This window comes from Chiloscyllium punctatum, chromosome 12 (assembly GCF_047496795.1).
Source record: "Chiloscyllium punctatum isolate Juve2018m chromosome 12, sChiPun1.3, whole genome shotgun sequence".
Classification (NCBI taxonomy): Eukaryota; Metazoa; Chordata; class Chondrichthyes; order Orectolobiformes; family Hemiscylliidae; genus Chiloscyllium; species Chiloscyllium punctatum.
Genome location: NC_092750.1, coordinates 36962649 through 36978646, shown reverse-complemented (window position 1 = coordinate 36978646; position 15998 = coordinate 36962649). Strand labels below are relative to the sequence as shown.

General features: G+C 37.9%; 1 protein-coding gene across 30 annotated transcripts in view; it reads right to left on the bottom strand.

Annotated features, from left to right (window-relative positions):
- slmapa (sarcolemma associated protein a) overlaps window positions 1–15998 on the bottom strand; it is a 269091-nt gene that overhangs the window by 130672 nt on the left and 122421 nt on the right. For 15 of the 30 annotated variants that reach the window (XM_072582350.1, XM_072582348.1, XM_072582347.1 and 12 more), the window contains exons 10-13: window positions 14820–14988; window positions 13265–13315; window positions 6954–7004; window positions 5914–5979 (exon numbers count right to left, since the gene is read on the bottom strand). In XM_072582350.1, coding sequence (XP_072438451.1) covers window positions 5914–5979; window positions 6954–7004; window positions 13265–13315; window positions 14820–14988 — 337 coding nt within the window. The remainder of the gene's footprint in view (window positions 1–5913; window positions 5980–6953; window positions 7005–13264; window positions 13316–14819; window positions 14989–15998) is intronic. The other 15 variants (XM_072582362.1, XM_072582370.1, XM_072582373.1 and 12 more) reach the window with 3 other exon arrangements.

The window sequence follows — 15998 nt, the reverse complement described above, 5'->3', positions numbered from 1 at the left end:
GTAATTGTACTAGCCTCCACCACTTCCTCTGGCAGCTCATTCCATTCATGTACCACCCTCGACATGAAAGAGTTGCCGCTCAAGTCTCTTTTATATCTTTCCCCTCTCGCCCTACACCTTTGCCCTCTAGTTCTGGACTTCTCCACCCCAGAGAAGAGAGTTTGTCTATTTATCCTATACATACCCCTCATGATTTTGTAAACCTCTATAAGGTGACCCCTCAACCTCCGACGCTCCAGGGAAAACAGCCCGAGCCTATTCAACTTCTCCCTATAGCTCAAATCCTCCAGCCCTGGCAACATCTTTGTAAATCTTTCAAGTTTCACACCATCATTCCAATAGGAAGGAGACCAGAATTGCACGCAATTTTCCAACAGTGACCTTACCAATGTCCTGTACAGTCAAAACATGACCTCCCAACTCCTGTACTCAATACTCTGACCAAACGCCTTCTTCACTATCCTATCTACCTGCGACTCCACTTTCAAGGCGCTATGAACCTGCACTCCAAGGTCTCTTTGTTCAGCAACACTCCAGAGAACCTTACCATTAAGTGTATAAGTCCTGCTAAGATTGGCTTTCCCAAAATGCACCATCTAGCATTTATCTAAATTAAACTCCATCTGCCACTTCTCAGTCCATTGGCCCATTTGATCAATATCCCATTGTAATCTGAGGTAACCTTCTTCACTGTCCACTACACCTCCAATTTTGGTGTCATCTGCAAACTTACTAACCATACTTCTGATGCTCGCATCCAAATCATTTACATAAATGAAAAAAGGTTGTGGACTCAGCAACGATCCTTGTGGCACTCCACTGCCACTCTGTCTTCTTACCTTTGAGCCAGTTCAGTATTCAAATGGCTAGTTCTCAGTGTTCTATCAGATCTAACCTTGCTAACCAGTCTCCCATGAGGAACCTTGTCGAACATCTTACGGAAGTCTATATAGATCATGTCCACCAGTCTGCCTCATCAATCCTCTTTGTTACTTCTTCAAAAAAAAACTCAATCAAGTTTGTGAGACATGATTTTCCATGTACAAAGCCATGTTGACTATCCCTAATCAGTTCTTGCCTTTCCAAATATATGTGCATCCTATCCCTCAGAATTCCCTCCAACAACTTGCCCACCACCAATGTCAGGCTCATCAGTCTACAGTGCCCCGGCTTGTCCTTACCACTTTTCTGAAACAATGGCACCACGTTAGCCAACCTTCAGCCTTCCAACACCTCACCTGTGACTATCGATGATAGAAATGTCTCAGCAAGACGTCCAGCAATCACTTCCCTATTTTCCCACAGAGTTTTAGAGTACACCTGTTCAGGTCCTGGGGTTTGAGTTACTTTTATGTGTTTCAAAACATCCAGTACTTCCTCCCCTGTAATATGGGCATTTTTCAAGATGTCACCACCTATTTCTACATTATACATCTTCCATGTCCTTTTCCACAATAAATACTGATGCAAAATACTCGTTTAGTACCACCACCATCTCCTGTGGCTCCACACAAAGGCTGCCTTGCTGATCTTTGAGGGGCCCTATTCTCTCCCCAGTTATCCTTTGTCCTTACCAATGGATTCTCCTGAACTCTATTTGCCAAAGCTATCTCATGACCCTTTCTTTTCCCACGAGTATACTCCTACTGCCTTTATACTCTAAGGATGCACTCGATCTATCTTGTCTATACCTGACATAGGCTTCCTTCTTTTTCTTAATGAAACCCTCAAATTCTTTAGTCATCCAGCATTCCCTATACCTACCAGCCTTTTCTTTCACCCCAACGGGAATATACTTTCTCTGGGTTCTTGATATCTCATTTCTGAAGTCTTCCTATTTTCCAGCCGTCCCTTTATCTGCGAACATCTGCCCCCAATCAACTTTTGAATATTTTTGCCTAATACCATCAAAATTGGCCTTTCTCCAATTTAGAACTTCAACTTTTTGATCTGGTCTATCCTTTTCCATCACTATTTAAAATCTAATAGAATTATGGTCGCTGGCCCCAAAGTGCTCCCCCACTGACACCTCAGTCACCTGCCCTGCCTTATTTCCCAAGAGTCGGTCAAGTTTTGCACCTTCTCTACTAGGTACATCCACATCCTGAGTCAGAAAATTTTCTTGTACACACTTAACAAATTCCTCTCTGTCTAAACCGTTAACACTTTGGCAGTCCCAGTCTATGTTTGAAAAATTAAAATCCATTACCATAACCATCCTATTATTCTTACAGATAACTGAAATCTCCTTACAAATTTTGTTTCTCAATTTCCCTCTGACTATTAGGGGGTTGTAATACAATCCCAATAAGGTGGTCATCCCTTTCTTAGTTCTCAGTTCCACCCAAATAACTTGCCTGGATGTATTTCCAGGAATATCCTTCCTCAGCACAGCTGTAATGCTGTCCCTTATCAAAAACGTCACTCCCCCTCTTCTCTTGCCTCCCTTTCTGTCCTTCCTGTAGCATTTGTATCCTGGAACATTAAGCTGCCAGTCCTTTCCATCCCTGAGCTACGTTTCTGTAATTGCTGAGATATCCCAGTCCCATGTTTGTAATCTTGCTCTGAGTTCATCTGCCTTCCCTGTTAGGCCTGTTGCATTGAAATAAATGCAGTTTAATTTAACAGTCCTACCTTGTTCTCTGCTTTGTCCCTGCCTGCCTAGAGTGTTTAACTTGCTTCCGTTCTCAGCTGTACCAGTCTCAGATTGACCTCTTTCCGCACTATCTCCCTGGGTCCCACCCCCAATCTTATTAATTTAAATCCTCCCGAGCAGCTCTAGCAAATCTCCCTGCCAATACATTAGTCCTCTTTCAATTCAGATGCAATCTGTCCTTCTTGTACAAGTCACTTCTACCCCAGAAGAGACTCCAATGATCCAAAAATGTGAATCCTTCTCCCATATACCAGCTCCTCAGCCATGTATTCATCTGCTCTATCTTCCTATTCCTGCCCTCACTAGCTCATAGCAATGGGAGTAATCCAGATATTACTACTCTCCAGGACCTCCTTTTTAAATTCCTGCCTAACTCCCTGTGATCTCCATTCAGAATCTCAATCTTTTCCCTTCCTATTTTGTTGGTTCCAATGTGTACAATGACCTCCTGCTGGGTCCTCTTCCCCCGTGAGCACGTTCTGCACCCTCTCTGAGATATTCTTGATCCCGGCACGGGGAAGCAACACACTGTTTTCATTTTTCACTGCTGGCCACAGGAACGTCTGTTTGCACCTCGGGTGGAGAGTCCCTTAACACAATCAATCTCTTGGAACCCGATGTACCTCTCATTGCATTAGAGCCAGTCTCCATGACCAGAAACTTGGCTGCTCGTGCTACATTCCCCTGAGAATCCATCACCCTCTACATTTTCCAAAACAGCATACTTGTTTGAAATGGGGATAGCCACAGAGGACTCCTGGACTACCTGCCTACCGGTCTTACCTTCCCTGGAGTTAACCCATCTATGTCACTAGTTGAAGTCCGTCCCATTTATTAGCACAGTGATTGTATCATAGTTCTGGTTCAATTCTGGTCTCCCTGCTATAGGAAAGTTGTTGTTAAACCTGAAAGGGTTCAGAAAAAATTTCCAGGGATGTTGCTGGGATCAGAGGGTTTAAGTTACAGGGAAAGGCTGAATAGGCTGGAACATCGAAGGCTCGGGGTGAACTGAAAGTAGTTTATAAAATTATGACGGATATGGAGATGGATAGGGTGAATAGCCAAGGTCCTTTTCCCAGGTTGGGGAGTTCAAAACTAGAGGGCATATGTTTCAGGTGAGAGGGGAAAGATTTAAAAGGAACCTGAGGGACAACTTTTGCATGCAGAAAGTGGCGCGTGTATGAAATGAGCTGCTAGAGGAAGTGGTGGAGGTGGGTACAATTACATCATTTGAAAGCCATCTGGATAAATCCAGGAAAAGCAAGGGTTTAGAGGGATATGGGCCAAATGCTGACAAACGGGGCTCGATCAGTTTAGGATATCTAGTCAGCATGGACGAGTTGGACTGAAGGGTCATTCTCCTACTGTGTATCTCTGACTATGACTCGCTAACACAATGGAGGATATTCTCAATGTGAAGGTGGGACTTTGCCTCCTCAAGTGATCACTCTTACTGATACCATCATCATGGACTGACCTGCAGCAAGCAGATGAGGTTAACTATGTTTTTCCCTCTTGTTAGTTCCCTCATCACTGCTGCAGACCCAGTCTAGCAGCAATATCCTTTAGGACCCAATCAGCTCGATCAGTATTGCTGCTACTAAGCCACATTTGGTGGTGCACATTGAAATCCCCCACATACATTATGCACCTTTGGCACCCTTAGTGCTTCATTCAGCTGAAGTACTTGTCCTTGTTTAATATGAAGCCATAAGACTTCAATATTGAATCTGGACCCCATGAGGAGTCCCACAGAAACTCCCTCCTGACTGTATACCACTTCTGCTGGGTCTGTCCTGCCTTTGGGGCAGGACATATCTAGGAATGGCGATGGTAGTGTCTGGGACATTGTCCATGAGTATGACTATGTCAGGCTGTTGCAGCCAACGTAGTAGGCTATGATTAAATCTATCTAATCTACTATATAAGTATGTTACCTGGATTTTACGATTAAGGGAACAATGTTAAATTTGTTGATATCGCATATAACAGCGTAATGTTGCAAGCTGGATGGGCTGATAAGTTGATAGATGCAATTCAGCGTAAAAATAATTGAAATAAACTTTGAAAAGAAGAATTTGGGGAAGGAATGCTGGCCAACAGATGCAAAGGGTTCTTTTGTACAGCAAGAAATCATCAAGATAGCCGCACATGTAGATAAGCTCATAACAGAAGCAAATAAAATCTCTGGTTTATATTTGGAGGGTATAAAATAGATGTAAAACGGTATTCAAATGGTAATTAGAGTACTGTGTTATGTTTTAGGCACTTTATTACAGGAAATTGTTTTTTTAAAAAAACAGACTTGATTCACCTATGTGTTTCATGGAATAAGGGGTGAAAGTTATGAAAAGATGCTCCAGAAGTTAGAAATTATTTTCACCTCAGTTGACAAGATTAAAGTGGTGGCATTATAAAAGCCTTTAAGATTGTAATGCACTTTAAATGAGGAAGACAGAGACAGACAATTTTCAAATATTAACAACATAACTAACCTGCAAAAATAATTAAAAGTTCAGTTAGCATGAATTATTTTACACAGAGGGCAATTAGAATATGGAATTCATCATCACAAAATGTCAAATATTCATATGTTTGGGGATCAAGAAAAGACAAAGGAAGTGAGAAAAACATGACCATAAGAACAATTTAGGCAATGCACAACAGTAAGTTAATTTAAAGTGATTCACTGATTCATCAATTTACTGACTGATAAAGACGCTACACTGTAGCCACAACTATCATAGTTTAACAAAAAGCACACTTTTACAAAATACTGAAAAATAAAACACGCTACATTTTTATTTAGCATAAGAAAATGCAATGTCACACGAAAAAAATATTTGTAACACAACATAATCAATAAGAATTTCAAGTGCAAGCACTAATTAATAGAATTTGAAAACACAGGTTTAAGGAAGAAACCAGCAACTACACTTATAAATTGACCAAGTTCTCTCTTTCTTGATTACAACATTTAATTCATAACAATGCATACTTAACTTCCAACTGCTACATTTTGAAAAGGACAACAGACAAACCCAACTTTCTTTCTCAAAATTTGGAATTTTACTTTGCAATTAAAAATAATTAATCTGATTCAAATCATACACAAGACTTCCTTTTTTTTCTATTTATTCTGATCTCTTGATTTGCAGCTAAAACTGTAGAATATTACCCTGTTCTTAATGATGCTGAACAAGCTTTTCAACATCCTATGTGTCTCTTAGACAGTGTAAATTATACAGTGTACTCACTCTTGCACTCAATGAACTGTTGGAATAGCTCAGAGCAGTCCCCTCCACTCTTTAATAGAAAGTGCTCTATTAGAAAGAAAGAATCTTGAATTAAGTATTTGTTTTCGTTAGGTTCCTGGTTGGAACACTTGAGTTACTAGCTTCAAAATGTAATCCATGGAATTAATAATGCAGATGGATATTTTACTTTGTCCAACAAAATTCATAAAACTGGAACTTACATACCACACTAAATTTCAGACATTTGATCTGTAATTGATCAAGTAAAATGAGCTGGAGAATCAGCATTCTTTATCTTAGAAAACAGCTATTTTGATTTTAAACTAAATTCTCTCTCTTAATTCTGCTGCTCCCTCTCTCACATATCTCTCTCTCTCTCTCTCTCTCTCTTCCCCCATCCACCCCCAAATAGCTTTTTGTAGGAATCCAAAAAATGGCTGCAAAATAGCAACATTTTAATTTTCAGAATACTTGAAAAAGATTCATCCAACTATGATACTCATTAATATAGAAATAAATAGTTTCATATCCATGACAGCACTATATATAATTAATAAATGTGGATGCTGAAAAGGATCCGTCTTAGCTGTCTTGGTGCTTCTAAAATTTGAGTCCTGAATTTAAATCTTGGCCATATTGGGAGGAAAATGCATTTTTTGAAAGAACGCTATGCAAAACTGATATGAAAATTTCAATCCAACGTCTGCCTACTAAAAGATGACAAGGTTGATGCAGAAGATGGCTGTTTTTGTGGGGTGTTGTTCTTCTGGGGTTTGGTTGTACAGCAACATTGATGACAGAGTTTAATGTTGCAGATGATCACTTTATACCTAACTTGTGCTTGAAGCAGACAATGGATTTCTGAAACTGGAAAATGTTTCATTCTGTAACAGAATTACTCCTTCCCCCAATAAGGGGGGGAAAAAGTTTTAAAAATATATTTTATTCATATTAATAGCAAGATGTAGTGCACAGAAATTAAATCAATAAATTTGACAGCTTAAATTCATAGCTTTTGAAATGTTGCATCGGTACACTACCTTTATCTGTGCTTCCATTAATTTTAGGTAACAAGTCATCAACTTGGATTCCTATTGTTACCAAAACAAAAAATTAACTTTAGTTCTAGTGATTGAATGTTTGTTTTACAATATTGAAAACATGAAACAAACGATAATTGAGGTAACTAAGCGAATGCCACATTTCAGTATATCATAATGCAAAACATAGGATTTAGTTTCAAAGAAGATAACAAACACCCTTTTTCATTAAACATCGACTAAAGTGCAAAGATTTCAGATGCCACAAAATGCCCAGGAAAAAAAACCCATCTGCATTGCAGTCCTTGCATTAACTACTTTCACTTCAAACTAAGTTTCCACAACTTTCAGTCCCTGCCTTGCTCAACATGTCCATGATGGCTAAAATTTTTTTTTGCTCCTTCTTGGATATCACACCTTTCTCAAGCTGACTGAAATACACTTGTTGTTTGCTTGAAATAATGAATTATCCACACACAAACTCCTTAGAGCACAGAGAGGCAGAGAGAGCGCAAGTGAGAGAAAACACTGACAACAGGCTGATTAGAAATAAGAACAGAAATGCAGACAGGTCTGTTCAAACTAACTATTTCTGGAGATGGTTTATAATATAAATTTTGATTGTTGCTGATATTTATATCAATATTAAGTGCAAGTATGACAGCATGATATTGCCTGAAAAGTGCTTCAACTGAATTGAATCATTGTAATCAAAATAAAACGTGTAGAGGTCAACAAAGTGACCAATGCACAGAGTAGGTTATATTGTGCTTACGTTTTTGTCATTGAATTACTAGCCCAGTAACTTTAGAGACATGGAAATTCAAATTGCACCAGACTTTTTATTTTATTTGAACAAAATGGGTTTGCATTGTAGGGTACAGTCTACAGAACAGACTGCAATGTGCATTTATACAAACTAATGGAACCAAGTTGTAACGAATGGCCCCTTACAAATGACTGAATTTCTTCCAGGTCAATTACCACTTAACTCCATTCATTTTGAATCGAAGGCAGTTCACCCATACTAGAATTTTAATCAATTTGAAAGTGACATGGATTAAGTGGACTGAAGACCAATTTGTTTCGAAGCAAAAGAGGTAATGACGTAGAAAAATGTTAATAAAATGCGCAGACATCTACAAACTTGCTAAAGATGCTGCCAGACTTGCTGAATGTTTCCAGCAATTTCTGTTTTTGTACAAACTGCTAACCTCAGTGGTTGTTGAAAACAATTTATTTTGCAACAAACTAATGCACTGAAAGAAATAGAAATCACTGGAGATGAGGACTGTTAAAGTGCTGTGAACAAACGGGGCTGATAACAATTACATATTTCAAAAGAATGTTTTCCTTTCCAACAATTTCAGACCAATGTTATACACAATGCCAAAGTAGAGTACACCATTTAAACAAATATAAATTTAGGAAAATAACAATCTATATACTACAATTGTGAGCTATTGTTTCAGAAAAATAAATGAATGATGGCTGCCCTTATATGTGACCTGTTATGACTAAATAAATATGTAAAAATAATAGGAATATACCAGTTTCTTTCAACAACAGCTATCAACTGTCATGTTTCAAAAAAAAATTCAACTCTGCTAAGTCTTTCTTCCAAAAACTAACATGCTAATAGATATTAGTACCTTAAAATGACATATGGTGAAAGTGAATGGGAGGAAAACCTGTTGCAACAAAGCACTTGCATTAAGCATTCAAAATACAAAAGTCTTTGTTGGCAATTATTTCCTCTTAAAAAAAGATGTGGATTACTTCACAGTGGAATTCACACGATATACTTGTTTCAACATTTCAATTTAATACAATGCTAAATGCAAGGGAAATCTGAACTATTCAGGGTTTGGAGTGGCGTAATAGAGTCGTAGAACACAAAGGTAACAACAGTTTAAGAAAGGATCAAGACAAAAGATGGAAAATTAAAGGCCGATTAGCCTATCCTCAGTTGTTGGTAAAATTCTAAAATCCATCATTAAGGGTGAGATTTCTAAATTCTTGTTGGATTAGAACAAGTCAGCATGGATTTAGTAAGGGGAGATCATGCCTGAAGAACCTGTTAGAATTCTTTGAAGAGGTAACAAGTAGGTTAGACCAGGGAAACCCAGTGGATGTTATCTATCTAGACTTCCAAAAGTCTAGATATCTTTTGATAAGGTGCCTCATGGAAGGCTTTTGAGTAAGATGAGGGTCCATGGCATTTGAGGTGAGCTACTGGCATGGATTGAGGATTGGCTGTCTGAAGGCAGAGAGTTGGGATAAAACGTTCTTTTTTGGAATGGTGGCTGGTGACAAGTGGTGTCCCGCAGGGTTCAATGTTGGGACCACAGCTGTTCACTTTATAATAATGATCTGGATGAAGGGACTGGTGGCATTCTGGCGAAGTTTGCCAATGATAAGTAGTTAGGTGGACAAGCAGGCAGTACTGAGGAGGTGGGGAGGCTGCAGAAAGATTTAGACAGTTTAGGAGAGTGGTCCAGGAAATGGCTGATGAAATTCAATGTGAGCAAATGAGAGGTCTTACACTTTGGAAAAAAAATACAGGTGTGGACTATTTCCTAAACGGTGAGAAAATTCATAAAGCCAAAGCACAAAGGAATCTGGGAGTGCTAGTCCATGATTCTCTAAAGGTGAACTTGCAGGTTGAGTTCGTGATTAAGAAAGCAAATGTAACGTTGTCATTTATACCAAGAAGGTTGGAACATAAAAGCAGTGATATGCTTCTGAAACTTTAAAAAGCTCCAGTGAGGTCCCATTTAAATACGGTGTCCAATTTGGGCCCCACACTTCAGGAAGGACATATTAGCATTGGAGCTGAAACATGTGTTGCTGGAAAAGTGCAGCAGGTCAGGCAGCATCCAAGGAGAAGGAGAATCAACGTTTCGGGCATAAGCCCTTCTTCCTGATCTCCAGTATCTGCAGTCCTCACTTTCTCCATATTAGCATTGGAGCATGTCCAGTGGAGATTTACACGGATGATCCCTGGAATGGTATGCCTAACATATGATAAGTACCTGGGATTTTATTCATTAGAATTTACAAGGTTGAGGGGAGATCTAATAGAAACTTACAAGATAATGCAAGGCTTAGAAAGGGTGGAAGTTGTTTCCATTAGGTGGGGAGATTAGGACGCGTGGGCACAGTCTTAGAATTAGAGGGGGTCAACTTAGAATGGAAATGGGGAGACATTTCTTGAGCCAGAGTGTGGTAGGCTTGTGGAATTCATTGGCACGGAGCGCAGTAGAGGCTGAGGTTGCTTTCGAGGCCGAGATTGCTTTCAAGGCAGAGATTGATAAATTCTTAATCTCGCAAGGAATTAAGGACTAAGGGCAGAGTAGACTCGATCGGCTGAATGGCCTTACTTCTACTCCTGTGTCTTATGGTCTAAAACCTTCAATTCACTTTCATATGTACTTGAACCAGGCATCTATTTTAAAAACAGACATTATTTAACAATAGGTTGCCCTCTGCACTAAAACATTTGCAATTTAATATGACTAGAGTCAAAATTTATGATGCACTTAGTTCTCTTTCTTCATCTCTGTGAATCAAGATGGCCACAAAATCAAGAGACCAGGAAGAACTCTCTAATCTAAAAAAAATTCAAGTTTGATCCTTGGTTTCTGCATAATTTGTTTACAGTCTGGGGGGATGGGGGGGCATAATTAACCTCGGTACTTCAGATTAATTTCAAGTCAGGGATGATTCATGTCAGTTACCTATATCCTGACTCCCACTTATTGAGGGAGTATGGGAATGGAACACTGAATAAACAAAGTTATACAAAGATTTTTATCTGAATTCATCTTCAATCCCTTTTAAAACAAAATTTTTAAAGCATCTTCGGTCCTCTACTCAGCTTTACAAGATAACTTAGATTGCAGATTCAACAAGTGTTTCTCAGTTGAAGAAATAAAACTGAAATAGAATAATATGCCAGTTGAAAAGCACCCTCTACTGGCCACCAAACTGCATGTTGGTGTTTTGACAAAAATGTTGGATCATACATAAATAAGAATAAAATGTGCTATTTACCAATCAAAAACCTATGCTGGACATGCATTTTTCTGATGAATAAAACTCTACGTAGATGTGAACATTTGTAAATAAATAACTTCATCAAAATTAGTCAAAAAAATCTTATCTCCTAACAGTTTATCACTTTGAAAGTGACAAGTAACAAACTATCAACTTATGATGTGCATAGTCTAGAAACACTGAATATCTTTTATTATGATGTGGATAGAATTAAAGAACAGCAAAACTAATAGGGGGTGACAACAGATTGCCAAACAGCCAGGTTGATATTGAACAGTTCAATTATAAATATGGAAATGAGGGAAGCATATGCCAGAAACAAATACAAAATTTCAACTTTTACATTGACTGGAGGACCTGAATAGATCAAATAGTGACTTCTTGCAACACACTCAGGGCAATTACTACAATCATCCATTCTAGAACTAACAAGAGGAGAAATTATGCTAGGATGAATACCAAAACAGAATTAAGTCTGATTTATGAAGTGTGGCCACCAGATTTGAGCTTGTAAAAGAGAAAGTCATGAATCACAAACAACATTTTTTAAAAATTAGTTCGAGAAAATATAAAAGTAATAAGAAATAAATTAGTCACAGTAAACTGGTCTGATCTGTTAATGGGTAAAACAATGAACAAACAATGTGAAATATTCCAAAATAACTGGGTTCAATATGAAAGCAGTTTATGCCATTAAAAGACAAAGTTTAATTTCTGAAGCTAAGCAACTATGAACAATAAACAAGTTAAGGGCCAGTATTAAGCTAAATGTTTGCATAATGTAAGGGTAAGTGGAAATCCAACAATATAAGAATACTTCAAAGACAATGAAGCAATAGAAGAAAATTAATGCAATCGTGAACAAAATATCATGTGAGATATCAAAGTTTTTTTCCATGTATGTGCATTAAAATAAAGAAATTGTTAATTGTCAAATTAATTATTTACATCTGTATTCAATTTAAAAAGGACAAAATAGCAACAGTACAAGGGAATCGAAAATATAAGTAATGGAGAGAAACTTCGTGCAATGGACAAGTCAAAAAAGGCAATAAGGCAGATGATCACGAGGATCTGTTGATTTTCTTTTAACAAAAAAAATACAGGAAGAGGACATTTTATGTGGGACTATCATAATTTTCCAGAGGTGTATTTAGTTTAGAAAATTGCAAATTTCAATAATACATAGGTCAGAGAAAATGCAAGAATCAATGTATTTAGCAGTTCAACATCTGCTCTGGTGACTAGAACAGAAGCCATCATCCAAGACAGAGCCACTGAGCACATAGAGTCATAGGGATGTACAGCATGGAAACACATGAAAATGCATGAGTTGATAATAGACAATTGGCATAGACATGTGATCAACTTATCTGAGAGTTTTGAGGTCATCCTTAATTAGGTGTACAAGGGAGTATGTATCTATGGATTCGGTGTCCATTTCCTCTTGCATCACCAATCTCCCCTTCATTTTTCAAGTACTTGAATGTGTTAGCATCTCCCAAATTATTGCATATTATTCCTACAGCTACAATTATGAACCTCTACAAAAAGGTTTCAATCCCTTCAACAGCACTGAAACAGCCTAACTGATGACAGAGATAATTTATCTGACATTGCCAATGATGCACTATCACTCTTCATTCTTAATTTGTCTGCAACCTTTGACACATTAAGAACACCATTCTCCTCCAATCTCCTTCCTTCGTTAATTCAGCCACTTAAAGTGAGGTTGAATCATATAGATGAGGAAAATTGCAATAAATCATTCTCCTGAATTGGCTAATTTTAACCCAACAGGCTAAAAATTTTAACTTCAGCAGTGGTGGATTCCTTGCTAGGAATTTTTCAGAGGGGATAAATCAAAATGATTTGCCCTTGCACTGTTAGATGCAATCTTAGGAGCAGTCCATTTTAGACAAATGATCAAGTTTGTCCAAGTACAGCATATAAAATGAATGCCAAATTTGAAAATAACCAGAAAATTTCTTGGGAATGATCATTCAAAAGTGATTTTTTTTAATAAATCCAACTCCATAGAATAAATTTTCTTGAGGGTTAAAACTAAAGAAGTGACATAAACTATTTTCAAATTATATATTTGATGTATTGTGTGTCTCAAAATTTATTCAATAATATAAAATTTATTCAGTTATCTAAATTAAGGATCCAAATATGAATTCAATGATTTTTTAAGTACTGCAGTTTCAGATATTACCCAGAAATATTTTAAACATTTATACTAAACTCACCTATACTATTGTGATCCTTGATGTTTTTCTCCTGAAGTTGTTCTAACCGTACTGTATTTAAAGAAAAAGCAGCATTTAGATTTCTTTTTCCAGTTATAAATTCAAAGATGAAAATGTATACTGAAGTTTTGAACACTTGAAAAACAGAAATCAACAAAGTCTGAATAATTGTCCACATTGTCCACATCTAGAATTTTAAAAATTCATTAACAGGACGTGGACATCTCTGGTTAGGCCAACATTTATTGTCCAATGCCAATTTCCCTGGAAAAAGAGCCAGCAAACTGTATCGTATTAGCAGTATTAACAATAACTAAGAACAAAAACATCACAATGACTGCTGGGTGAACATTTCACCTTTGAGAACTCTGGCTACATGTAAAAAAAAATACTGTTTACACTTTAGTGGCCAAATGCTGTGATTTTTTTTCAACAGGACAGCACAACAGCTCAGTGATTAGCACTGCTGCCTCTCAGCACCAGGGACCTGGGTTCGATTCCACCCTTGGGCAGTTGTGAGGGTTTCCTCCCATAGTCCAAAAATATGCAGGTTAGATGGACTGGCCATGCTAATTTGCCCATAGTCTCCAGGGATATATAGGTTAGGTGGATTAGCTACTGGAAGTGTATAGTTATGGGGATGGGGTGGTTTGGGTGGGATGCTCGTCGGAGTGTCAGTGTGGACTTGATAGGCTGAATGGTCTGCTCCCACACTATAGGGATTCTATTCTATGATCTCATTAACAGTGGCTTTACTCCATTCATTCCAAGCTACTGATACTCTTCTCAGTTAGCTTACAATGCATCTTTGTGATTTTACTTCACACATCAAGCAAATGCAGTAGAACCCAATCCCTCCCAAATATATGGAATTATGTTATATTCAACATATCTTTGTGTTAAAAAAAAGACTGCCTTCAACTTTATATCAGTAGGTCTGTAACAATTGAGGTTAGTGATATTAAAGATCCTGGATAAAACTGCCCATTCTCTCACTCTAAAAGCATTTAAGTAATAGTAGTGAGATTAAGGAAAGAACAGAATTTAGTTGTTAGAGAAAAAGCAATTCAAAGAATACTTAGAAGCTGGAAACATGCATGTTGTAGTCATGCATTTGTAAAAGTTTGCCAGAGTAAAGAAAGAAGTAACAAGAGCAAAAACAATTACAAAAAAAAACATTAGACTTGGTAGCGTCTATGAAGTGAAGCGAGAAACAGTTAATGTTTTGAGTCAGTCCAATTCTTCTACAGAACTCTGAGTTCCATCTAGAGTATTTTGTTTGTATAATAAGGGCAAATTGATAGTTTGCTGGAGTTACATAGTATAATACTGGTGGTAGTGGTGGTGGTGGAATAGTAGAAGAAAGAAACTAAGCTAAGTTTGGTTAGAAATTAATCAGAACATTATAGGTTGATCACTCACAAAAAAAAATTACACCTATGTTCTACCCAAAATATTGATGGATTTATAATTTAGCTTTCAGGAATTTTATCAAGCTCTTTACCCATTGTTTCCCTTTCCCCAATAATCAACGAAGGACTGGAAGTTCTATTACCTTGTAAAGCCGTAAGCCGTTCATTGGTGAAATCATTATCAGCTTGTAAGGCTTCAATCCTCGCTTGAAGTAACTGTTCCTTCCCTTCCATTTCATCTATTCTGTGCTGCAATTCCTTCTTCTCAGATAGGGCCTTCTGCTGAATCTCTTCTTGTTTCCCTTCTGCATGCTGTTCAGAGACAAAACTGACATAGTGAATCTTTTAAAAAAAAATCACCTTGCTTAAAGATGTTCCAATTTTCTGCAATGCAATAATGCTACTCAATGTTGTCTGCTCTGAGCAGTGTATTAGGGGAATTAAGTTTTAAGATTTTTTTAAATAAAAGATAAAACTTTAAGACATTTTAAAAATGTTAATTGAGAAACTTTAATAACACACACAAAGGTTAGCGGATGAGTGCAAATATCATTGATCCTTTTTTGTAGTAACCTTTGAATAAATAAGAGGATGATAGCAGAAAAGTCATAACATACCAAATGTCAAGGCTACTGCTCTAGGGACACAGCACAAGTTCCACCAAGATAGCTGGTAGAAATCAAGTTCAATTAATAAATCTGAATATTTTTTCATTATTCTTTCATGGGATGTGGGAGTGCCTGGCAAGGCAGGCATTAGTTGCTCATCCGTAGTGGCCTGCCAAGCCTTTGAAGACAAGTAAGAGTCAGATTGTTGTGGATCTTGGCTTCCATGTTGGCTACACTGGTAAGATTAGATTTCCTTAGATTAGATTCCCTCCAGTATGGAAACAGGCCCTTTGATCCAACAAATCCACACCGGCCTCCGAAGAGTAACCCACCTAGACCCATTTCCCTCTGACTGATGCACCTAAAACTATGGGCAATCTGGCATGGTCAATTCACCTGACCTGCACATCTTTGGAATGGGGGAGGAAACTGGAGCACCCGGAGGAAACCCATGCAGACACGGGGAGACAGTCGCCGAGGTGGGAATCAAACCGGGGTCCCTGGCGTGTGAGGGAGCAGTGCTAACCACTGAACCTTAGCAGATTCATTCCCTTGCCTGCAACGCCCCCACATCCCAGTAAAGAACAAAAGAGTAGTAGTACAAGTTTGTCATTGCAAAAGCGATAATCATTCACAGGCAGAAAAAAAAGTGATTCCAATTTTGTGCAAAGTATTGTTCAGTTAATGCTGCAATTTTCTGTGGTTAGGCAGTAC